At 50.1% G+C, this 25,420-nt stretch overlaps 1 protein-coding gene across 7 annotated transcripts; it reads left to right on the top strand.

The window, feature by feature from the left end:
- Nucleotides 1-25,420, top strand: TMEM8B (transmembrane protein 8B). 7 transcript variants are annotated; one of them, XM_054501980.2, is made up of 14 exons: nucleotides 606-728; nucleotides 3,375-3,528; nucleotides 5,446-5,635; nucleotides 5,995-6,202; nucleotides 12,147-12,280; nucleotides 12,538-12,806; nucleotides 13,404-13,729; nucleotides 16,962-17,055; nucleotides 17,245-17,368; nucleotides 17,456-17,598; nucleotides 17,804-17,982; nucleotides 23,803-23,949; nucleotides 24,117-24,233; nucleotides 24,481-25,420. In XM_054501980.2, the coding sequence occupies exons 7-14, from the start codon at nucleotides 13,451-13,453 to the stop codon at nucleotides 24,814-24,816; spliced, it is 1,419 nt and encodes a 472-aa protein (XP_054357955.1). In that variant the 5' UTR covers nucleotides 606-728; nucleotides 3,375-3,528; nucleotides 5,446-5,635; nucleotides 5,995-6,202; nucleotides 12,147-12,280; nucleotides 12,538-12,806; nucleotides 13,404-13,450; the 3' UTR covers nucleotides 24,817-25,420. The 7 variants fall into 7 exon arrangements, with proteins under 7 accessions (XP_054357951.1, XP_054357952.1, XP_054357954.1 ...); XM_054501976.2 differs by lacking the exon at nucleotides 3,375-3,528 and having other exon boundaries at nucleotides 1-728; nucleotides 24,485-25,420; XM_054501977.2 differs by lacking the exon at nucleotides 3,375-3,528 and having other exon boundaries at nucleotides 1-728.

The raw sequence follows: 25,420 nt of genomic DNA, 5'->3' as shown, positions 1-25,420 counted from the left end.
ACGCCGACGTCAAACCGAGGCCGCCGCCGCGGGGCCTGGTTGTCGCCGGTTCAGCGCAGCCCGGAGTCGTCCAGGCCTGAACTCCCACCCAGGTCCCCGGCTCCCGCCTTGGGCCCGCGAGGACACCAGAGGCTACCCCCCGGGGGTGGGGAGCGGAGCGGCGGGTCAGCTCTGCGAGCGCCCCGCGCTGGCCTGTCCGGCCCCGCCCCCGCCCCGGGCCATGGCCCAGCCCTTGTCCCGGCCCCTCGTCCTATCCCAATCCCCGCCTTGGCCCCCAGCCCCGCCCTCGCCCCGCTTCCCAAATCGGCCCCAGCCCCTGCCTGGGTCCCCATCCAGGACCCCTTTCCAGTCCCTGCCCCTGGCCTGGCCCCCATCCCGGCCTCGGCCCTCGTTCCACTCCCTGTCACAAATCCCAGCCCAGGCCCTGTCCCAACCCCATTCCCAGTGTTTGCTTAAGGCCCTGGCTCAACCCCGTCCCTTGCTGCAGTCCCCATCACAGCCCCTTCTTCCATCCCACTCCCTGCCCTTGTTCAAGCCCCAGTGTCCAGCCCAGCCCAACTCATTATCTCAGCCTTTGCCCTCATCTCTGTGTTTACCCAAGTCTCTCCCTCTAGTCCCCCCCATCTCTCATACTCTGCCCCTCTCCCAGCCTATACTCAAGTCTGGGTTTCAGCTGCCGCCAGCCCTATTGCTGCTGTTGCTGTTCTCTGTCCTTGGCCCAGGGGCTGGTGAGTGCAGAAGCAGGGAAGATTGAGGCAGGAGTGGGGTTCCGGCAGGGAGGGGTGGGCTGGAGAGATTCAGGAGAGGTGGGACCTGGGGAACTAGATCGTTGGGGAGCAAGTGGGAGAAATAGAGAGTAGAGAGGTCTTACCCAACAGGGATTGGCAGGGTCAAAAGAGTGGTAATTAATTGGGTTTGAGGCTCAGCAGGTGGCTTATAGTTTCTAGGACAGAGACTCCAAGATTTTTTCTAGTGTCTGTCCTGACCCCACTTTGACTCTTGCTTTTCCAGGGAAATGTTGTGGGCTTTGCTCCTGCTCACAGAGTTTGATGGGGGAGAGACAGTCCCACCACACCAGAAGCCCCTAGTGCAGTGTGGGAATATATAGCCTAAACCTTTGAGATACTGGGCATGCATTCAAACGGCCTGAAGAAGAGTTTTAAAGATAATATGTAGCAAATAGATGAATATGGATTAGTTGCCATTATAATGAGTTTTCTTCTTGTAATGATTCTTGTTCCAAAGAAGATTGATTTGCCTAGGAATAATTCCTAGGCAAATTTTAGAGCAGGGCTGAAACTCGGAGGCTATTTTACAGATGGGGAAACTGAGGCTCAGGGAGGGAGCAATTTGTCCAAGGTCAGATAGCTTGTGAATGGCAGTGTGCTGGGGCTAGAAAAAAGGTTTCCTAATTCCTATCTCATACTAGTGTGTGTGTGTGTTTTTTTAATCCACTGCAATGTATACTTAATAGAAAAATAGACCCAAGTGGGGGAAGGCTCAAAGCATAACCTCCCTTCTCTCCCCGGTCTGCCCACAAGGGGGCTTTATCCACAAACTGTTCCTTATTTGCCGGGCGTCAGCCAAGGGCCACCCTCCGGTGGGGAAGTGACTTGGACAGAAGAGAGAGAGGTCCAATTTTTTAATGGGTGGAATGTGGGAGGAGGAGGGGGTGTCCTGGTCTAGGGGATGTGTCATGAAGATGGCTCCATCATGAAGTGACTGTAGCCTTCATGGCCCAAGTCCGTAGCCACCTCTGGTGGGTGTCACTCTAGATAGGATGGAGATGTGCCTGATGGAGTCTTTGGAAATAACAGCCAACAGAGCAGCTGGGGGGTGGAGAGTGGGTATCAGTGAGCTCTGGGGGCCTGGTTCAGTGTACAAACTTAAGGAGATGAATGCACGTGAAAGGTCACAGCCCCTGCAGAGATGTCTGGTCACTTATGTGTCTATGTGTGTAACTGAGGGATTATGCGGAGGCTGGCAGCATGTGTACATGCTTGTGTGTTGGCGAGTGTAGACACATGCATGTGTGTGGGGTGCATGTGAGCCAGTGTATCTTCTGAGCTCCTGTGTTATGGTATGAAGGGGAGGAGACATGTTGTGGCCCATGTACATTCCTCTTCAGCTCTGCCTGCTCCTCATATGGACAGATCACTGAAGCTGTGAATGGGGTTGGAGACCCTTTCTCAGCAGTTCCAAGGGTGAGGGCAGTGTTGGGTGCCTCCCATAACGAATATAAGTTATCCATCCACCCCCAGCCAGTGCCTTTGAAGGAAGGAGCCGTGGAGGCACTCCGTTGATTACTGCTGCTGGCAAGTTGGGCACTGGGCAGAGGCAGTAGCCAGTCAGGTTTTCAGTTTTGGTAAGAGGGAGTTTATGCTGTTGGGCCAAGTTCCTAGCTTCCATCCTCTGCCATCATGGCTGCTTCATGCGCCCATTGAGCAAGCACTGGGCTGTCGAGGGGAGCAGGGTGACCGACAGCCACAGAGCGTATACAGCTGAAAGTTGTGGATAAAAACACTGTTGCCCAGAAGCGGGTTCAGGTGCTTTGGGGAGAATTGTAATGAAGTTGGAAAAGAGTACCAATACGCCCAAATGGAGGCAGGGCTGCCTTTAGTGCTGTTAATAGTGAATGCCTTGGCAATTTTGGACCAAAGTACAGGGTGCTCTGTGACCTAATGGTGGTGATGGGTTTTGTCTGAGGAGAGGCTGGCAGTGTCATAGGACCATCATGGCACAGGGCTGCACAGTGCTTATCGGTTGCTTTGGTTTCATTTCAGGGATGGAAGTTATCTCTTGGGTCTAGTGGTCCCACTCCTGATCCTTGGATCTTTTCCTTGGGCTTAGTTGAGGACCCACACATGCCTTGCTATTCAAAAAAATGGGCTTTTATTCTACCTAGTGCTGTTACTAGCAGGGCCAGCCTCAGCCTGTTTGTGTGTGTGTGTGTGTGTGTGTGTGTGTGTGTGTGTGTGTGTGTGTGTGTATGGGGTGGGTGATGGTCGGAATTACCCTAGCTTCATCATAGAAATATTGGGGAACTCGGAATAAGTTCATCTGAACTCGGTAAGGGCCTTACTCATGCTTCCTCTGGACACAGCTCTGGTAGGCCCTATTCAAACCGCAAACCAAAGTTTGGAGTGAATGGGGCTGTGGACCCTTTCTCAAGCATCTGCCCTCAGAACTTCTTCCAAGTTCCTCCTAGCATTCCCAGCTGCTGCCCACTCCTTTATGTCACCGGCCTATTCTGTGACCTCTGTAGCCCCTGGCCACTGTGGGGATGGCTTAGCTAGTTCCCCAGTTCTCCAGGCCATACTGTGGTCCTTTGAATTACAAGGATCTTTGTGCTTGTCTGTCCATGTTTCCCAAAGGTCATTAAACTGCTTTTCACCACTAGCCCTCATCTGAGGGTCTGCACCGAGGGACTGAGCAACATTTCTCCTAACAGTAGCAATGGTTGATCAGATGACCCATCCCTGGTACCAGCTTTGAGGAGGATCAGCCCTTCCCTAACCCCAGCAGAAGGTGCACTAGAGTTCTGATTTCTTCTAACAATAGTATCCAGGCTGTTCACCTCTTAGCCTTCTGCCTCCTACTTAGCACAGCTAGGGTTCCTAGGAAACCTGTCTCCCCCATCAGTCGGTTCCATTTCCCTTTATCCCTCTCGGCTGCATCTCTATCACTCTCTGAATGCTGCACTGGTAGCCTCTCTGGGTTCCTGGGCAGTGCTCAGCTTGCAAGGTGACAGGTTTTCCTCCCTGACAGTTGAGACTGATCATGTGGTCTGAACTGGATAGACTAGTCCTTGAGTGTAACCATGGCCTCCAATGGCCCCCACCTATGTAGGGCAGCTCTCTGGGGTGACTCCTGGGGTTGCTCTGGTTCAGTGTTCCTCCTTCAGCAGCCTCCCCTTCCCTTTCTTTGTTATTTCAAAAACACCTCATTTTTGGAGTTAATCTCTCCCATCTCCAGAGAGGGAGATGATTGGACTAGGTTAGCCCTGAGGGTATTTCCTGCTTGGCTGAAAATGCCCCTCCAGAGTAGTCCTTATCCCAGCCCTGGGTCTGTCCTGAAGCTGCTGAGTTCCCCACCTTCTCACCTGTCCTGGAGGTGTCATCTTGGGCTGCTTTTCCGGCTGGTCCGAAGTCTCCAGAGCAGTCAAATTCTCCAGAGGTTTACTTTGAGAAACCTTGCCTGCCATTTGGGACCCTCTTCCCCTGTCCGCTACTGGTTGCCTCCACTGTGACAGCTGTTCTAGTCCCTTGCCTGGCTAGCTGCTGACACAACTTCTGCTCACCTTGGCTCTGCTCCTGACAATCATGATCAGGTATCTTGGCATTTTAATGAGGGATGACCACTTCCTCCCCACCTCCCAACTCGGCCTGCTCTGAATATTCCCAAGGGGCTTGAAATCCACTGTGTCACTAACTCACTGCCTCACTGGGCCTCCCTTTAGGGGAACATTCCCCCGGCCCCCACCTACCAGCTGTGCATTCTGACCTGGGAGGCCTGATGACTCTCCTTTCCTGGGGACTCTCATGGTGGCCTGCCAGCTCCTGTCCTTGCTTTTGCCACCCAGGCAGGCCCCTGGCAGCCGTACCACACTTTCCCCTCCCCTCTCCTGCCCTGAGCCAGTATACAGGCAGTGCTTGTGAGGCTGCTGAGGGTTTTTACTGCTCCTAACCACAGGGGAACAGAAAGGGGAAGAAAATCAACAAGAAAGTTACACAGTTCCATGCTGACTCCCAAGCCCCACAGGTGGAGTTCCAGCCTGCTCAGTGGCTTAAGACCCCATGCCAAAATACACACACACACACACACACACACACACACACACACACACACACACACACACACACACACACACACACACACACACACCCTCTCAGTGGCTTAAGACCCCATGCCAAAATACACACACACACACACACACACACACACACACACACACACACACCCCCTCTCAGTGGCTTAAGACCCCATGCCAAAATACACACACACACACACACACACACACACACACACACACACACACACACACACACACACACACACCCCCTCTTCCACACATCTGTTTTTTTTTTAGGTTTGGTAAGTGGAGAAAATGGCTCCTAAGTGAGGGGGCAGCTGTGAAGTCAAAGAAAGGGTCTTAGTTTTGGATTTAGAGAGAGCTAGGTTTGCATCCTCAGTTTGGTCTAGGTTTGAGCCTCAGTTTCCTTATCTGTAAAAGGAGGGTTTTGTTTTTTCTTTTAAATAAGATTAGCGTAAGGATTAAACCAGATGATGGCTAGGTTTCAGATCTGCAGCCTGAAACCCAGTTCCTGGCTCAGAGGAGAGCATTTGTGGAGTTGATGCTATTGGTGAGGAAGACTGACATGCCTGTTGCTTAATGGAAATGCCCTCTGTCCTGCCCTGCTCCTTTCTCTCTCTCCTGCTTCCCAGGAGGCCTTTTCCTGACTGATTACTCCACCTGCTCACCCCGCAAGCTGAGTCCTTTCCGCTCCTTTGCCAGCACCGAGCTCTTCCACTTCCATGTTCCTGAGGACACATTCCTGGCTGTTTGGAACCTCATCATCTTCAAGGAGCAAGGGGGAACCTTTGGGGACCACTGCCCAGACCAAAGTGTGACTGTGTGAGTGTCTGAGTTAATTTCCCAACCCCACTTCCGACCCCTGACCACTTTTCAGACTAAAGTGTGACTTTAACTGACCTCCCGACCCTGACCCCAACCCGCGTCCAGATTGAAGTGTGACTGAGTGAGGGCCATGACCTCTGTCACATGACCACTTCCGGACTACTGTATGACTGTGCAAGTGCTTGAGCTGATCTCTCACCCGTGGACCCTGACCTGGAACCACTTTGTTGAATGTGTCAGTATAGGGAATCTATTTGTTCTACTGGTGATGAGTGACAGTTCTTTCTTTCTTTCTTTCATTTCCTGCCTCCCACCCCATTGCCTGCTTTCCTCCTCTCCTAATTCTGGTCCCCCAGGTATTTCCGGTCCGGGGCACCCCCTGTCATCAATCCCCTGCATACACACTTCCCAGGGGACACAGCTGTGCCTGGGGTTTTCTCACTGACCCTCAGCTGGACACTGCCCAACCGCACCTCAGGCATCTTTAACGTCAGCAGCCCCTTACCTGGGGACTGGTTCTTGGCTGCCCACCTTCCCCAGGCCCACGGCCACATCTCTGTCAAGGTGGGTTGATGTTCTCCAGGCTCGGGGGTCCAGAACTGCACTTCCATCTCTGCTGAATTCCCCCCACAGGCTCCCTGGCACGCCAACCTTGTGTCAGGGTGGGCAGCAGCACAAGGGTGGCTGGGGTGGGGCATGGCTAAAGGCTCGCAGGTCACCCAGTGGGTCAGAGGCCATGATCTGGAGAAGGCAACTTGGGAGCCCCAGGAGGACATGCTGGGTCCGGGTAAGCTGAAGGGAAAGTTGAGAATCTGGAGTCAGAGGCTCTGGCACGGGGGAGTAGTGCCGCTTCCTAGTGGAAGGCACAAGTGTTAAGGTGAACAGAAGCTAACTATGGGCTGGTCCAATCTGCTGCACACACCCAGGACTGGTTTTATTCTACATCTTGATTGACAATAGTCCTGAAGACTCTCTTAGGCCATGGCCCAGTATTTAATCCATCTGGGAGAATGCATTCCTCTTGCATCATAATTTCAGACAGCTTCCTACACACTTCAGAAGACCGCAAGAAAAGCTCTTACCTGCTAAAAGGAGGCTTTGGGCAGCTGATGTCCATCCTGGCCGTTGCCTTACTTTTCTCCAAATATCAGCCACCCCAAGCACTTATTTCACAGAGGTTGTTAAAGACTGAAGGGCAGGTTCAAAGGTCAGATGTCTCTCTGGTTTGGAGTGGAAGGAAATGCCGCAGTGTTTTCCTGCCACTCTCTTGGATTAGGCCAGACAGGTCTCCTACTCCTGTTCACTGGAGGAGAAGCAAGGGGTATACTGTGCTGGCTGTTGTCAGAGTGGGATGGCCATGTGCATGGTGCCTGTGGTGAGGGTGAAGAAACGAGCAAGAACAGAGCGAGGATTTAAAGAACAGGACTCTAGCACTCAGAAATGGGGTGAATAGTGCCTTTGAATGAGCTGAGACTCACATAAGGACAAGGGTGCTGGCACTGCTATTGCCAGAGATGGGAAGTAGGGCTGAGGTAGTGTCTCTAGGCCTCAGTGACAGGGCCATTTTTCCTGAGAGTGATGTGGATGTGCAAGAGAACTCCCCATCAAGGCCTGTGAGCCTGCTGAAGGACAGCATGTTGGGAGCTAGCTTGGGAAGGGCCCTAGGTTCTAGGTGGGCCTTGACTCTCATCAGAACTGAGCGTTCTTCTGTTAGAAGGAATGTCTTCATAGGTCTTTGGCAAAATCCCAACGGGGATGTTCCTTATCCCAACTCTGATCCTTGACCCACTTTGTAAGAACGGACAGGGAAAATCCTCCTGAAGCCTGGCTCTAGTTATCCAAAAACCTTTCTAGGTGAGCAGGAACCTAGGGCCTAGGCCTGGGCTGGGATTGTGAGATCTGAGGCCCAGTTAGAAGTGGTCAGGGTTGCTTATGGCTACCAGATTGGGACAATGGTAGCCATATGGGCTACAATGGTAGTAGTGCAGAGAAAAGCTGCTCAGACCCTAAAGGGTGATTCAAGTGCCCAGACCAAGGGGGAGCTGGGCAGTGAGCAAATAACTAGGTCTGACATGTGCATTTGCATCTAGACATGGGAAGTGGGGCCTGGGGAACTTGGTACCAAACTGGAACCCTGGTCAGAGCTTCCCCAGGTGTGTGGTGAGGCTAGACAGAAGAGGACCATCCCACCGTGCCCACGAGTGGCAGTGGATCTGGATGCCATGAGAGATGTAGTGCTTCCGTCGGCCCTGTTTGAGAGGTTGATGGGGAAAGGATCTTGTGTCTGGTCCTTTTAAGAATTAGATTAACTTCTGTAGTCTTACATGGTTCTCAAAGGGTTCTTCAGCTCTCCAGATCCTGGTTAATTTCCAGGATTCCAGCCTGTGGGTTCATTGTCTAGAGCATTCCTCCATCTTCTCAACTTGTTTCCTTCCCCTACTATGGCATGCTTCCTGTGAGGCTTGAACACAGGAATTTATGTGGGTTTAGGGATATCCTTTGGTGGGAACTGAAGAGTCCCAGCGATAAGAAGGCAGTGCTGTTTCTAGGGTCCTTCTCAGCTTTGGGGATGAGCTCAGATCTCCCTTTAGCCTTAGTCCTTTAGTACCTGCTTTGTGCCAGGCCTTGGGTTGTGTGCTGGGGACACAGAGAAAAATAGGATGCATGTTAGATATAGGAAATGTTTTAGGAGGATAAAGGGGAGATGGCTAACTCAGCTTGCTAGTGTGGTGGAGGTGGTGTTGGAAACTGTTAAGCGGTGAGGTCTGAGGTTCAGAAGGCAGGGAAAGGCATTCCAGGTGGTGGGAGTAGCGTGGCCCAAAATTTAGAAGGAACTGAAGTGGTTCAGTGTGGGCTGGTGTTGGGGTGGTGAGGAAGGTAGGGGGTGAGCAGAGGCCAGATCACGAAGGGCCTTGACATTTGAACTGTATCCTGAGCGTGATAGGGAGCCCTGAAAGGTTGTAAAAAAGAAGTGACTTACCTGGTCCGGGCCACCCTCGTGAGCTCTAGTCCCACACTTCTGCCAGACCCTGTGTCTGTGTTATTTACTACGTATTCCTAGCCTCCAGTGCAGAGTCTGGCACATGATGCCTTTTCACCTCCTTTCTTTGTCCCCTTCTTCCTACCAGCCACTTCTGTCTTGTCCCCGGCCTCCATCTCCTTGCCTTTCCTGTTTTGGATCGTGTGTTCATTCTAAGGTGCCCAGTTGCCAGTCTGCTCTGAGGGGCTGGCCTTTGGGTTGTGGATACCATTTGGCACCCAAATGGCTCATGAGGGGAAAGTACTCCCAAATGCCTAGAGCGCAGGTTCTCTTCTAATCCTTCCTCTTCCTGTGTCTAAGATTTGAAAAAGTAGGTAAAATAATGAAAGCAACTACAAGGAAAGTGAAGAAGTCGACTGTACAGGAGAAAGGATTCTGTTGAATCCACCAACTAGGACCACACGTGACTCAATATCTCAGCTGAGGTGGTTAGAATCTGCTAATAGTGCAGCTGCTTTTCCTCCTCCTCAATTATTTTATTTATTTTTTGAATAGGCAATCTGTGCACCTGGTACAACATTCAAAAGGTACAAAAGATATACAGTGGAAAGTAAGTTTTCCTCTTGCCTTCTTCCAGTCTCCAGTTCCCCTCCCCAGAGTTAACTAGTAACTAGCTGTTAACTAGTTCCCTATATTACTCTTTCCTTTTTGAAACACCTTCCCTTCTTGGCCTGTGTGACTTTACAGAACTGTCCTGGTTTTCCCACTGCCCACTCCTCTGTCTCCTTTCCCGGCCTCTCCTCTGCTTGGTCTCCATGTTGTAGTGGCCCAATGCTTGGCCCTGGAACAACTCCTTTTCTACTTTTCTATTCTCCTACTTGCTGTTCCAGCACAATAGTTTAAAATACCATCTATATGTTAATGCTTCCAGGAGTATTCAGCCAGTCCTAATTTCTTTGAATCTCAGACTTTATATCCCACAGCTTACTTGACATCTCCAATTGGATGTCTAAGAAATGTCTCAAACAGTATTTAGTAAAATCAAATCAAAGTGAAGCTAAAAGTATAAAACTCTTTAATTTCCATTTCACTACTCCCAGTCCATGCTGCTTCTTTCTCTAGTCATTGTGATCTTCCTCAGGAAATTGCACTGTCATCCACTCATTGCTCAAGCCCCAAATTAAATGCCCCAAATCCTTGATTTTTCTTTTCTCCTTATTCCTCACAACCAATCTGTAAAGAAAAAGTCTTGTTGACTGACGCTACTTCTGAGGCATGCCCTGAATGCATCTACAGCTCTTCATTTCCACTTCTAGCACAGCTTCTCTGCTTTCTCCAGGGCTACCACAGTAGCCTCATAAGTGGTCTTCCTGCTTTCACCCTTGCCCCCTGAAATCTGTCCAGCACTCGTTTGCTTCTACACTGATTGGTGCTTTCTGCCTCTGGGCAGAGAAGAGGCACAAAGTGCTTTCTGCCTCTTCTGCGCAGAGAAGGCTAAGTGTCTTTGGGCATCTTCAGTCTGCAAGCCCTACCTAGAGCCTGGCACTGGCCACCCCGCTCAGGCCTTTCTGAAGAAACCCAGCCTATACATATGAGGACATTCTAGGAATCTACCTACCATGCCTTCGACTCCAGGATCTTTCAGACTGTAGCCCATCCACGTCTCACTTTTGCCTCTCCTAGTTTCTTGAGCTTCCTTGCCTGTGCCCTGGGCCTCCCCAACTGCTGATGTTCTTCTGGCCTCTTGGCTCAGTTGGGACTCTCTCACCTGGCGTCTGCCCTGGCAGCTCTTGAGGACCTGACTTCCAGTGCTCTTTCTCTGGCCCCATCACTGGGTGACGGTTCCCTGCATCCTCCCTGGTCTCCACTGACTAAACACTCCCTCTGCATGAAGAGGGGGGACTGGCTGTGCACGTTACACAGTTGAAGGAAGGAGCACGTCTTAACCAAACAGGTCATGTCCACTGATCTTTCATTGAATCAAACACAAGTAAAACTCCAAAACGTGGAGCAAAGTGTTCCTTCCCTGGACTGTCTAGCAAGGAAATGGGCCACCACTGGAGCATGAGCCCCCACCCTTGGGACTCATTCACTACAAGATTATTGTGGTGGTGATTCTTGCCATAGGAGGTGGGGTCAGTGCAGTGACTTGTGAGAGTCTTTTGGTTTTTAGGGTTTGACACCAAATCTGAGCATCTAGGTTGGTTCAGGAGCTCTCTGAAGGGACCCCCTTTTTGACACCCATTCTTTAACAGCTATTTTAGCACCTAGTATGTGCCAGATGGTGTGCTAGACACTGGGGATGCAAAAGGCACAGACCTTCCAGCCTTTTGGAGCTTTGCTGGAAGTCAGTGCCTTGGCTGGCTTGTTCTGAGCCATGGAACTCAGTGGGATGTCAGGGCCTGGAAGTTTTGTCCCAGAACAGAGTTTGAAGGTATGTCCTAATTAGGAGCCCCCACCTCCCCTTAACTGTGAGGTCTGTAGGACTCATATAGCTGCATGTGCTGCAGAAGAGGAACTGCGACAAATGGGACTGAGCTCACTGGAGAGTGATGAGGCTGTGCGAGCCAGGGGGTGTCAACAGAGAAGGAGCTGGGGATTTTCTCCGGAAGAGAAGCTGGGGGAGACGTGGTTGATCTCCTTTAGCAGCAGAAGAAACACAGTCTGAGGCTGAGGGACCAGACGGATCAGTGGGTCCCCTGAAGGCAGAGTTGGGGCAGGGGCATCAAAGATGACAGGATTTGGCTTTAGCAAGGTCAGCACTTCCCTCAGGTGGGATGATCCATTTATTGATTGATTAATTCAGCAAACATTCATCTGTGAGGTATGCACTCTATGTGAGGCCCTGTGTCTGGAGGAACAAAAATCAAATAGGACAGGGTTCCTGTTCTCAAGCTGCTTATAGTCTGGAGGTTCCCTGGGAAGTAATGAGTGGCCCTGCACTCATTATCTGTGTAGGGCCGCTCATTACCTGGGTGTAATGAGTGTGAAAGCAGAGGCTGGACAAGCACGTGGGAGCAGGGCAGGGTGAGGACTAAAGGAAATTAAAGGTTGAGATTGGTGGTGGGGAGAGTGAGGGGGCTGGACTGGAGGCCTTGAAGGAGCTTTCCACCCCACCCCACTTTGCCTAAAAGAGCCAGTATTCTAAGTTCCTGAGCCTGCTCAGGGAATGGGCTGGTTGGAGATCACAGTGCTGCTGGGCTGGCCCAGAATGCTCAGGGGGAGGGGTTAGATTGGGAGAAGGGGCAAGCCAGGCCTGATTGTCAGGAGGGCCTGGGTTTGAATCCCAAAACCTCAGCCAGTGCTGAGGATCCCAGCAGACCTTGCAGACTGAGATGGGACAGAGATGACCAGAAATGACTGCTCAGGCAGGAAGGACCTAGAGTTTAGAGAGACCTGGGTTAGAGGCCTGGGAGTGGTGGCCAGGGCGGGAATTTCTCCCCAGCCCGCCCAGCAGGTTCTGTTTGCCTTGGTTTAGTCACACCCCTGCTGTCTCTCCCTCTCCTGCCACCCCTGCTTTTGTCCCAGGGTCTCCAGGATGAGTGTCAGTACCTCCTTCAGCCGCAGCTGATTGTCCGGCGTTTGCTGGATGTCGCTGTGCTGGTTCCTGGCCGGCCCTCAGAGCAAACCCTCTCCCCACACAATCGCTCAGCCCTGTACAAGTAAGTCAAAGACTCCCCACACCCGGTCCTTTCCCTCTTCTCTGGCCTCATACAGGCTGCAGGGTTCTCTCTTGGCTTCTCCGCCTACCTGCCTGGTCCCTGGGTGGGATCCCTGCCTCCCTCCCTCCCAGCACAGAGCGGGAGACCTGGACAGGCCTCTTCCCACCCTATGCCCCCTCCTTCCTAGCGCTTCCCTTGCCCTGTGTTCCTCTTGCCTCTGTTTGTGCCTTCTTACCCCCAACCTCTCCTCTGCCCAGGGTCTTTGTGCCCAGCTTCACTTACAGGGTTTCGGCACAGCTGGCGTGTGTGGGGGGCCGTGGGATATCTGCCTGCCCCCTGTCACTGCGTCTGCGTCCCAAAGCCCCACCCCTGCACAACTCAAGCTCTGTGGCCTGTGGAGGTGCCTCAGGATGCCAGCTGGAGCTGGCACTGCCCCCCTGGGGGCACTGGGTCTACGTGCGTGTGGAAACATCATCCCGGGGCCCTGGTAGGACCATCCGCTTCCAGCTGTGTGTGCGGTTGCAAGGTCAGAACCCCTGCATTTGCCCCAGTCTGTGCAGACATCTGTGGTTGGGAAGTGACTTGGGTGGCTGTGTTCAGTGGCCCTCTGCCGCATCCCTACAACCTCCCCTCCCCAACCCAGGCTCCTTCATGCTCCCTGAAGCCATCCCACTTGGAGCTCCAAGTTATTGGAAGGCCTTTAGATAATTTTTTTTTTGCATCTGACTTGAGACAACTAAAGGACCTCATTACTTTCTTTGATTTAATCTCTCAGTTTCCTGGGGTAGGCAGGGACATCCAGGACCTCTGGGACACTGTCCTTGCCAAAGCCCTTGCAAGTCAGTGAGACAGCCTCTCATACTTAGTATCTGTTTCAATAGCGTCTTCAATGCCTTTAGGGAGGGATAGATGACCTCGGTTCCCTCCAGTGTGGTATTGCATTAGCTGTCACCATTAGGAAACCCCTATGACCCTGGATGCCCCACACTCCCAAGGGACGTCGCATTCTAGTTGTCATCCTTCCCCACTCTTTGCGAAATCCTGTCTAGCTCAGATCTGTTTATGAGTAAGTTCAAGACTGTAAAGGCTGCAGGCCCAAGCTCTGGTTTCCTCTGCCCCACAGAGTGCCCACAGCCCGGCCTGCTCCGAGCCCTGGTCCCTGGAGCTGCCATGAACATGCCCCAGTCACTGGGCAACCAGCCACTGCCCCCAGAGCCGCCATCCCTTGGAACCCCTGCGGAGGGGCCTGGGACCACGTCCCCACCTGAGCACTGCTGGCCAGTGCGCCCGACTCTGCGCAACGAGCTGGACACCTTCTCTGTCCACTTCTACATTTTCTTTGGCCCGAGTGTGGCCCTTCCCCCTGAGCGCCCAGCCGTGTTCGCCATGAGGCTGTTGCCAGTGCTGGACAGTGGAGGCGTCCTCAGCCTGGAGCTCCAGCTCAATGCGGTACTCTTTATGGAGAGTGGGGAGGTTGCTCTGCCGGGGAGCTTGAAGGGGAAGGTGTCAGGGGTGTTGGGGTGTTTACCTCCTCCAGGAAGCCTGTCCAGGTTGCTCCCACCCATCTTGACAATTAGGGATCATGGCTCAGCCCAATTCTGATCAACAAACATGTCCTGAGTATTCACTCTGCTACAGATGGGTGGGTCAACCAGGTCAACTCAGTGTCTGGGGTTTCCCAGTTTTGTAGGCTTACTTCCTGCTCATTACTGGCCTTTCGCTATGGTAGTTGTTTAATATTTTCTTGCAAATCTCCTTTGATGGGGAGTTTACCACCTCTTGAGGCCACACAGTTCGTGTTTGGATAGCGCTGATTGCCAAAGGCATTCCTGACATCCCATCAAAATCTGTCCCCATGAATTTTTTACCCACTCATCTTTGATTCAGTGGGTAAAAGCCATATCCAGAAGCCATTTCCAGTAAATCTATCTCTGTCCTGTTCTTTTTTAAAGCAATAGACTTAATTTTTTTTAGAGCAGTTTTAGGTTGAGCAGAAAGCACAAAGTTCTCATATACCCACTCTCTCACGTTTTCCCCTATTATTAATATCTTACATTAGTATGATATATTTATTACATCCCAGTCCTATTTTTACAGCCCTTCAGATGTTACCTCCAACCACCCAAAAGCTGAAGAACCTCAATGTCTTAGGGGTCTTGGTATTTGGATCTCTCCCCTTCCTTCACTATCTCACCTGGTCATACTTCTAGTGGTCACTGTGTCTCTGAAGTAAGTGATCTGAGATGGTCGGACCAGGGTACCAGGTAACAAGACTTGCATTTGTGCTGCCTGAGATTGAGTTGCCTTTTTCAGCAGCTGCATTACACTGTGGGATCACCTAGGGCTTGTGGTGAACTGAGATCCCTGGGTCTTTTTCCTTTACTTCCTTTGTATTTTCTTCAAACCAGTTGTATACATTTACTTTATTATTATAAGACTAATAGGATCACATAAAAACTTTGGAAAATAGGGGAAAATATCTCCCTAACACAACTGTTTAACCTTTTTTTTTTTTTTTTGAGACGGAGTCTCACTGTGTTGCCCAGGCTGGAGTGTAGGGGTGTGATCTCGGCTCACTGCAACCTCCACTTCCCGGGTTCAAGCGATTCTTGTGCCTCAGCCTCCAGAGTAGCTGGGATTACAGGAGTGCACCACCACACCCAGCTAATTTTTTGTATTTTTAGTAGAGACTGGGTTTCACCATGTTGCCCAGGCTGGTCTCAAACTCCTGGACTCAACTGATCCACCTGCCTCGGCCGCCCAACATGTTGGGATTACAAGTGTGAGCCACTGTGCCTGGCCCACAGCTGTTTTTGGTTTATGTCCTCCCATTTCTTTTCCACATTAATTACTTTGTTTATCTAGTTGTAATCAAGGGGCATATACATTTTGGTGCCAATTCGCATCTTGTATTTTTGCAGTGAATTTTTGAACCTGAATGGAAGAATTTATGTCCCTCCTTGAGGTATTGCCTAATACTGGTTTGGAACTCGGGCCTTCTCCACTTTGTGTAATTCACACACTTGCAAAGCCAACTTTTTGTACTTCTTAGTCATTACTGTCAGCGTTAAGACTGAGATGAGGGCAGAGCTCTATGTTGGCCCATTAGAGAATATCTTCAGCTTAGCTGTTCCCTGAGCCAGGGATCCTTTTAACTCCACTATCCTCCAGCCCTGAGGGCAGGGACCACTTTCTGTGGCTTCATGTGGTCTTTTATAGGACATGGCTTAGAACTTTCTAGTGGTCCTGTTAGAGCCATTTATTCAACCTGAAGATATTTCTTATTTACATAATCAAATTCTCTCTTTGTTCTAGCTAAGACTGTATGTATTTTGTGTTTGCTTATTGCCATGCCTCTGGGCAATGACAGTGAGATCTTGATTCGAACTTGAAACCATAGACCCTGAATTAGAGGACAGCCTTGCCCATACTTGTTCTTTCTTCCTCAGTACCCTGAGAATAGAAGCCTAGCCCTCCTGCAGCCCCTCACCCTTTCCCTCTCTGCATTCCCATCCATTCACTTTAATGAGCATCTGTTTACATTCCATCCATCTGCATTCTATGACGCGTGCTAAGCACCTCAGCCTGTTCTGTTTATTCTGAAAGGTATTTCCTCCAAATATTTTTATTTTTTTTTCTCCCCTTGGATCAAGAACTAGACATTTGGATCAGAGAACTGCATATACTTTTTTCTTTGGCTCCCTCCTAGAAAGACTTTCACTGAGTAATACTTTGGCATATTGCCCCGGGCTTGCATTGAAGGAAGTTATATAAGGAAGTTGTATGAAACTCACTCTTGTGGCTGAGGACAGGATGCATGACAACACACAGTGCTGCTTTGATGAGAATTTATCTCAGAACTTCCCCTTTGGATGCTGTGATTCTCCAGAGACTCTGATTAGCTTTTATATTATGTAGTTGCAAATCTGGTAACTCATGATACTTCCTTTGCTTTGGTTGCTTGGAAGTCAGTATCAAATATATGGCCTACATTAGGGACAGACTTTATTTTCCTGTCCTGATTTTTAAGTTTCCCTCAGGCATTTATTGTATTCTATTTTATGTAAGCTGCCTCAAATCCTTGAATGAGGTGAGCTTATGGCATCCTGTTACCTTTATTCTTGTAGACAACCCCTTACATATACTCTTGCGGATATCTGGTTTCTTTTAATCCCAGCCAGGTTGCTACATTCAATCTCTTGGGCATTCTGTTGCCACTGTTCAGTACCTAGGATCATTTCACCTGAGTTGGAGTGTCTTCATGCTCCACCTGTCTTGGGGTCCAGGTGAAGATGATGGAAAACCTTACAATTGCCTTTGTCCACAGTTAGTTTCTGTAACTGGCAACAGCCCTCCTTCCCCTCAGTGAGCTAGATAGGACTGAAAAAGAGGGTGTTTTCTCTTGCTTGGACAGAATTGAAACACTTCTGCCCAAAGAACAGATTCAGAATTGGGCCTTGCCGTCTCATCAGTCCTTGAAAGATTTCTGCTGTGGAGGATCTGTTGTTTTTCAGTTTTTCTGTTCTGAGAATGGAGGTGAGAGAGCAGCTTTGGCGTGGAGAGCGCCGGGAGGAATGGGCTGTCCTTGGAAGGTGTCGGTTAACAGGGGTGGGAGTCTGAGGGTGGCGGTGGGTGGAGCTGGAGGATGTGGCGGCCTCACCTCCATACCTGCCCTCCCCAGAGCTCCGTGCGCCAGGAAAACGTGACGGTGTTTGGATGCTTGACTCACGAAGTGCCCTTGAGCCTGGGCGATGCAGCAGTGACCTGTTCCAAAGGTGGGGTGAGGAATGGGGGAGGAGAGGAAGCTGCAGTGTGGGGGTGGGGGTGGCGGACAGAGGTGAAGGTGGGGAGGGATGGAATGGAGAAATGATAGGCTAGGGTTCCGGGAAGTGGGAGCAGGTGGGTGAGGGTTCTTGGGTCCTGACCCCTCCTGCCTCTCACTGACCCCTTCCTTCTCCCTTCAGAGTCCCTGGCCGGCTTCCTCCTCTCTGTCAGTGCCACCACCAGGGTTGCCAGGCTGCGAATCCCATTTCCGCAGACGGGGACCTGGTTCCTGGCCCTCCGCTCCCTGTGTGGGGTGGGGCCTCGGTGAGCGGTGCGGGGCGGGGCCAGGGCTGGGACCGGGACTTGGCGGGGGTGGCCCGGGGCCCCAGGTGACTGCGAGTTTGTGCGCAGATTCGTGCGGTGCCGCAACGCGACGGCCGAGGTGCGGATGCGCACCTTCCTGTCCCCATGCGTGGACGACTGCGGGCCCTACGGCCAATGCAAGCTGCTGCGCACACACAATTATCTGTACGCAGCCTGCGAGTGCAAGGCCGGTGAGCGGGCTGGCGAGGGAGCGGGCTGCGGTGGACTGGAGGTGGACCTGCTGGGCCTGTGGGCAGGCGGCGGGAGTAGGGGAGTGCGCAGCCTGAATTGGGGACGGGTTTGGCAGAGCCGGGGTGAGACCACCCTCCTCGAGCTGTGGCGTAGGCCCATAGCTGCCGTCTGTTCTCTTCCATTCTGTACCTTCCCCACCCGCAGGGTGGAGAGGCTGGGGCTGCACCGACAGTGCAGATGCGCTCACCTATGGATTCCAACTGCTGTCCACACTCTTGCTCTGCCTGAGCAACCTCATGTTTCTGCCACCTGTGGTCCTGGCCATTCGGAGTCGATATGTGCTGGAAGCTGCAGTCTACACCTTCACCATGTTCTTCTCCACGGTATGCGGTGGCGTCTGCATCTTATCACTGGGTGCTTGTGCATGGTGGTGGGTCACAGTCCGTATTTCCACCACATTCTCCGAGGGTTTGGGAATGTCTGTGCCTTCACTGTGTGTTTTACAGACAGAGACAGCAGTGCTTCCCAACCTATCATGCATAGAAAATGGTCATTTTTGTAAGGCACATTGGAGTAAATGAACAAAACTGTTTGCAACTTAATAAAGTAAGTTTGGGCCTCCAGCTGTTCCACACTCTGTCCACCCTGAGGGCTGCGGGGACCTTTACTCAAATCATGGGCCAAGAAACTGGCCTAAAGTATGGATTTGTGTCTGCACAGTCACCATGTTCTCTGTATGGGGGCAGGAAATCTATGCTTTCCCCCACACCTCTGCACAGAGTGTCTTCATCTTCACCACATTCTTTCATGATATGAGTGCTAGCTACTCTGAGCTCCCCTTCTCTGTCGCACTGGGGACTTCTACATCGTTAGCACTTTCGTTCCTGTGGTCTGAAATGTTGTCCCCATTCAGTCACCATGCCACCTTGATTTCTCATGGGAACTTTGGAAAGATAGAGGGGATCTCTGTATTGGGGGATTATAGGGCAATCTGACTCTCAGAGTCCCGAGAAGCTTTACAGACTCAACTGTGTCCTGAGGCATTGTCGGAAGTGGCAGTATCATATCACATCCCAGCTCAAAGGAGTGCATTTTGATGAAGATTAATATAGTTTAAAACCCCTCCATTCCCATTGCAGAATCGCCACAATCTCTTTCCTGTGTTTTCCTCACTCCTCCATAATCAGAAAAGTTCATTATAAGCAAGCGTCCAGAAACTATAAGGAAAGGTAGAGAAGTGAGCCTGCTAATGTGGCTTAACCCCCAAGTAGACTTTTTACCCCTGAAGTGTCGCATCTGGGAATCTTTTCAAGGCACCTCTAGGCTCTTGGCACCAAGTGACATGCATGTGAGCATGCAAAAACTCTTAGATGGTTTCAGACTGCTCAGGCCTTGTCAGCAAGGATATCACAGAAAGCAAGACAGGCCTTCCTGGCATCCTGCATTACTAGGTCAGACATATGTCTAAATTAGAAAAATCATACCGCTCATCTGGGAGAAAGCAGAGGCAAATGTGCTGAAACTGAGGGGCCTGGGTCCTTCTGGAGATTCATCCAGAGATGAGGAAGAAGAGGCTGCAACCATGCTGCAGGGAGAGATCTTGGCCCTTTAAGCGGGGTGAGAAGCATATACCCCAGTTTTGCTTGACTGGCCCCTTTTTAGGCCTGCCCCCACAGTGCCTCATTCTATTTTTATGTTAGACACTGTTTCTCCTTCATATTGCCAGATGCCCTTCTACCGTGGCCCACCAAATCCTCCAGCAACAGCTGCTCCACCAGCCCACTCTCGGCTACATGCAGATCGAATGTGATTCATAATTAGTAAGAGCACCCAAGTGTGTCAGGAGCCTGAAGCATGTAGGGAGAGCATATTCACTCTCTGGACTTGACACAAGCATCCTGATTGGCTCCAGAGTGTTCAGTGCTACATGGCTCTTCCTTATCTGGATACAGTGGCTGTCAGCCTGAAAAGACCTTCCCTGTAGCAGGAGCACTGGGAGAGCCTCAAGTGCCTGGCACCACATAAAAAGCTCCCGCTTTCTTTCTTTCTTTTTTCTTTTTCTTTTCCTTTTTTTTTTTTTTTTTTTTGAGACAGAGTCTCGCTCTGTCGCCCAGGCTGGATTGCAGTGGTGCGATCTTAGCTCACTGCAACCTCCGCCTCCCAGGTTCAAGCGATTCTCCTGCCTCAGCCTCCTGAGTAGCTGGGACTACAGGTGCACGCCACCACACCTAGCTAATTTTTATATTTTTAGTAGAGACAGGATTTCACCATGTTGGCCAAGTTGGTCTCGATCTCCTGACCTCGTGAACCACCCGCCTTGGCCTCCCAGAGTGCTGGGATTACTGGTGTGAGCCACTGCACCGGGCCAAAATCTCACATTTTCTTAAATAAGGCAATAAGGAAAAGCTACTGGCTTTGAGGTGTTGCCTAAAGTCCTGCTCTAACTCCTGTTCTTTTCCCCATGGGCCAGAACATAAAGCTATGTTTTCTGTTTTCCCTGCAGGTTCTCTGTGGTCCCTCCTTGCCATTCTTAGACTTATTTCATTCTGTAGCAGTGTCCATTTAAGGACCCACTGGTCAAATTGCAGTTGTCAGTACTAGGACAGGAGATGACAGTCATCTTCCTTGTCTTCAAATAATCCAGGACAGTCTACACTTGGGAGTAGTAATCCATTCTTATATGGGACATAGGAGCAGACAGTAGGTTTATAATTCAGGAGTTTACAGATGTAAAATATGTTTTGAAAAAACAAAAACAGGCCACAAACTTAGCATTTGATTTTTGTATATAGGCAAACAATTCAGATAATGATTACAACAAAATGACATACACTGAATATGTGCTGTTTCAGACACTGCTAATTTAATCCTCACAATAGTACTGTAATAGTTGATACATGCTTTTATTCTTGTCATCCTTTTTTTGTAGATAAGGGAAAGTTAAATATTTTGCCTGAGGTAGAAGGTGAGTATCTACCTTAGAATCTGGTTGAGCCTGACTCCAGATCCCTCACATGTAACAGATGAGCTGTATTGTTCCCTTTGCACCAGGGCAGTGAGCATGCATTGATATGCTTTTAACCTGACTTCAGTTTCTCCTAAGTCTTGGAGTATGTAGAAAAAGGCATGGCCTCAGTTTAGTAGTTCTCACCAAATTCTTAAAAGATAAGAGCCGATCAAGAGATCTGAAAATACAACTAAGCCAAATATAAGAAACCATCAGGACAAAGATATCAAACATTTTAATTATGTAGCTTGAACCCGTACTGTTCAAACTGTGTATCCATCACAGTGCTCCTTGAATCCTTACAATTAGATCTCAGAAGACTCAGACAGAGCTGGCATTCTGGGGCTGTGCAGGTGTCCTTGCTGATTGCTGGCATCCTGGCTACAAGCCCACCTTCTCATTACCCCTTATATCCCTCAGACCATCCCAGGTCATTCTCAGTGTCCCTTGGCAAAATCCCGTAACTGTTTCCAAGAGAAAATGAAAGCAGAAAACAGGAAATAAGGGAGTAACAGCAAGTTCCATTATATTCCAATCTGGGCATGGATTAACTATGTTTGCATTTATAGTCCACATTCTGCAGTGCCTGGATAGCCTATTTTGGAGCATTAGATGCACTGTTACAAAAATGTAAAATTCCACAGAAAAATAAAATTTCAGGATAATTTCCCTACATTGCTTCATAAATAATGTCCAAAGCTGAGAAAGTTATCAACTTAGATTAGAATTATATTAATAGAAGTCAGTTTGTAGTCTAATTTTTTTTTTAAATTCCCTGATTTTTCTGTGTCACTTCTTTTTATTGCTGTTGACAAAAGGAATGCCAATCTAAAAATTAGTCCACAATTTTTAGTGGACTAATTCCCTCACACTACAATTTTAATTTAACTCTACCCCTGTGGATTTTTCACAACCTTAAACAATCTCTTTGACCTTTTAGTATACCTGGAAAATAATCAGTCGTAAAATATTAGTGAAATGATTTCTTCAAATCCTCTCCACTCTAGAGATAATATCTCCATTTTTCTTTATTCTTCTTTTAGTGCAAATTCCTAGGAGAAAGTCAGCCCTCAATTATTCCCCTAGATGTGTCTTCAATGTTAAGTGATTCAGCTTTGCCTTTTTTCTGCTGATATATATCTTCCTTTGTCTGAAATATAGTACAAATCCCTCTCCCAGAAACTTCTGGGTATTTCTTTCTACATACTTGAAAGTGAAGCATATGGAGCCAGTGCTTGGTTAAGGCTGGATGTAAAATTAGTGCTTCAAAATAAAATCCAAGTCATAAAACAGTATTGCGTAATTTAGTGGCCTATAGTACTTATGTCTGGTCTTGGAGGCAGAGAATAATCAATGTCCTATAGCTAAAATAGAAAAAGACCAATATATTGATTTGTTTAGGAACTAAATTAACTCCCAATGAATCAGCACATATAAATAGTTGAAAAATAAACCAGTCTCTTAGATGTATTCAAACATTAATTACTTAACCATTTTTATTTATTTATTTATTTTTGAGGGTCTCGTTCTGTCACCCAGGGCGGAGTGCAGTGGCATGATCACAGCTCAGTGCAGTCTTGACCTGGGCTCAAGCAATCCTCCCACCTCAGCCCCTTCTGCCCCCCGCCCCCGCCAATTCCCTGTTCCCCACCAAGTAGCTGGGACTATAGGCACACGCCACCACGCCCAGCTAATTTTTGTGTGTTTTGTAGAGATGGGGGTTTCACCATGTCACCCAGGCTGGTCTTGAACTCCTGGGCTCAAGTGATCTGCCCACCTCATCCTCCCAAAGTGCTGGGATTAACAGGCGTGAGCCACTGCACCCAACCTAAAAAAATTCATTCTAATGTTGATATGGACCTGCATGAGAAGTCTGAAAATTTCCCAGTAAGAACTCATTTTTTCAATTTAACAGTATATGAAGAGGGAACCATGTCCCGAAAATAACGAGCCCTTTCAAAAGCCTGGAACACCCACTTAAAACATGTTCATTGTTAGGCAGTCTCTTCTTGCAGGAGCAAAATTCTTTACCTCCAAAGTGGAGGAAAAGAAAGAAGATAGATATGCAAGCTTGAGTCTTGCAGCTTAAAATTTAAAGGAATCAAACCCAAAGTTTCCTGATGCCAATTCATATCCCAGGTTTTCGTCTTCATTTTGTTTTCTTTTTCTAAGATCCCAGCTTCTTCCTTTCCAAATTTGTCTGTTGAAGTTGTAATTTTTACAATTTAAATGACTGGATGACATCTTCAGTAGGGTCAAAGGAAACATTAGCGATTTCTTTTTCATCTTTTGTCTCTAGAGACTGACTTTGGAGTATGTTTTCCAGTTCTTCTGGTGGCATCTCTGCCACTAAAGAGTTATGCTAGAAAACTTTTTTCACAAATAAGGGAACACAGCGTGCTGGAAGCCATGGCGTTGTCCAGAGAGACAATCTGGACATGGGTTGGAACTATAGACAAGGGAGCTAATGGCAGACTTTGCTTGGTTCCTTAATTAGGATGTCCAGTTGAGTCTGATCCGATTCCACTTCTGTTTCCTGCATCCCCTTTGAACCTCCTCAATAGTCCACTCTTCACTATGTTCTCCAGAGTGTAGGATGGGTGGACACTGTCCCCTGTCCATGTTCTTCCCCATGGTGTGAAGTGCCATGCCTCTCTCCATGGCCTTAGGGACTGTCTTTTTTCTTACCTGCCACACACTCCCTGCATTTGTCGGGAAGGGATGAAGAGGGTCAGTTGGTGGAAGCCCAGTTCAGAGTCTGAGCTAGCAGGGGAAACTGGGACATAGCGGGGAGATTTGGGGTCTGGGTAGCTCAGAGCTTGGGCCAGGGATGGGGATTATAGGTGGGATCCATGGTGAGCATGAGGAGACAGGGACAGGATTGGCCTCAGCTTGAGGATATCAGAACCCCCTGGCAGGGCACTCTCCACAGCACCTTCCAGAAGCAGGAAGATGAGGAAGCTCAGGACCAGGGTCAGGGCTGCCAGATACATATTAGTTATGTAGCAGACTGGACCTCCTTACCACATTCTTCTCAGGATTTGGGGAGTCAGGCATTTCCCAGATCTTCTCATCTGTGACCTCTCACCTCTGCTGCTCTGACAGCAGCACGCCACCCCTGGGCCCACCCCCTCCAGTTTTGTAGACCTGGACCTCTGCCTCAAGTTCTCTCAATGCCTGTCATTTCTTCCTTCAGTTCTATCATGCCTGTGACCAGCCAGGCATCGTGGTTTTCTGCATCATGGACTACGATGTGCTGCAGTTCTGTGATTTCCTGGGCTCCTTAATGTCCGTGTGGGTCACTGTCATTGCCATGGCTCGTTTACAGCCCGTGGTCAAGCAGGTCAGTGCAGAGTGGGCCCTGGGGAACAACCATGGCCAAGTCTCCTTGAAATCCACTCCTGACCTCTCCCTGGGGGCATTTCCAAGTGCCTCTCATGATTCTGACCCAGCCCCTGGAGTGCTGCCTGTCACCTGGCCCTAGCCCAGCCCTTGAGTCTCTTTCTTTAGGTGCTGTATTTGCTGGGAGCTATGCTGCTGTCCATGGCTCTGCAGCTTGACCGACATGGACTCTGGAACCTGCTTGGACCCAGTCTCTTCGCCCTGGGGATCTTGGCCACAGCCTGGGTAAGGGTGGGGAGGGATGTGGGGGGAGGGTCCCAGCAGGACTTGGGTGCTGGGCCCCAGGTATCTGGTCCCCAGTTTAAGGTGGGCTTGGCTCTGTCATCATTACCTGCTGCTGGCAGTGTCCGCTCCAGTCTTGGCAGGTGTCTTTAGGTCACAACCAGGGCTCAGAGGAAACCTGAGAGTGACCAGCTCTGGCTTGGGTTCCAGGGCTTGGCATTCCTGAGCCCCACTTCTCTGTCTCCCCCAGACAGTACGCAGCGTCCGCCGCCGGCACTGCTACCCACCCACGTGGCGCCGCTGGCTTTTCTACTTGTGCCCTGGCAGCCTTATTGCAGGCAGTGCTGTCCTGCTTTATGCTTTTGTGGAGACCCGGGACAACTACTTCTACATTCACAGCATTTGGCATATGCTCATTGCGGGCAGTGTGGGCTTCCTGCTGCCCCCTCGTGCCAAGACTGACCACAGGGTCCCGTCTGGAGCCCGGGCCCGGGGCTGTGGTTACCAGCTATGCATCAACGAGCAGGAGGAGCTGGGCCTCGTGGGCCCAGGAGGGGCCACTGTCAGCAGCATCTGTGCCAGCTGAGAGGGGCTTTGGGCCTGGCCCTGAGGGGATATGAATGCTTCCTAGAGTTCTTTCTGGGGGCGTGGAGCCCTGTTAGAAGGAGACAGGCTGTATTTCTTGAGGACATGGAGTCTTTCTCAAGGACATAGAACTCTTCCAGGGAACTGGAGCCCTTCCCAGGACATGGAGAACTTCCTGAGGGCCTGGAGTCCCCCTGCATCATGGAGTCCTTCTTAAGGACTGGAGCCTATGCAGGCGCAGAGCCCCTCAGGACCAAGGAGTCCCTCCTGCAGGTGTGGAGCCTTTCCTGGGATGCAGAGCCTTCCCAAGACATGGATTCCTTCCCAGGGAGACAAAGCCCTGTCAGGAGCACAGCATCATTCCAGAGGAGGTGGAGTCTATCTTGGGGAAACCAAATTTCCAGATTTTCCCAGAGGCTCAGCAACTCTGGCCTCAGGCTTCCTTCCCAGAGGCAGCGTCTAGGCTGTGCTGTGCTGTGCTGTGCTGTGCTGCTGAGGAGGGATTGCAGGATGGATGGAGCTGGGACTGGGGCTGTCTGGGTGGCTAGTATCTTTGTTTGATACAGGTGGAGTCTGTGTGTCTCCAATGATTGATTGGTTCAGAA

The sequence above is a fragment of the Pongo pygmaeus genome, chromosome 13 (genome assembly GCF_028885625.2).
Source record: "Pongo pygmaeus isolate AG05252 chromosome 13, NHGRI_mPonPyg2-v2.0_pri, whole genome shotgun sequence".
NCBI classification, from domain to species: domain Eukaryota; kingdom Metazoa; phylum Chordata; class Mammalia; order Primates; family Hominidae; genus Pongo; species Pongo pygmaeus.
The sequence above is the reverse complement of the archived record's forward strand: the minus strand, read 5'-3'. Positions and strand labels throughout refer to the sequence as shown.

Coding starts and splice junctions, on each gene's coding strand:
- TMEM8B (XM_054501976.2), top strand. CDS start 221: ATGGCCCAGCCCTTGTCCCGGCCCCTCGTCCTATCCCAATCCCCGCCT. Junction 17,056..17,244: donor AGCAGTGACCTGTTCCAAAG/GTGGGGTGAGGA, acceptor TTCTCCCTTCAG/AGTCCCTGGCCGGCTTCCTC. Junction 24,234..24,484: donor GGATCTTGGCCACAGCCTGG/GTAAGGGTGGGG, acceptor TCCCCCAGACAG/TACGCAGCGTCCGCCGCCGG.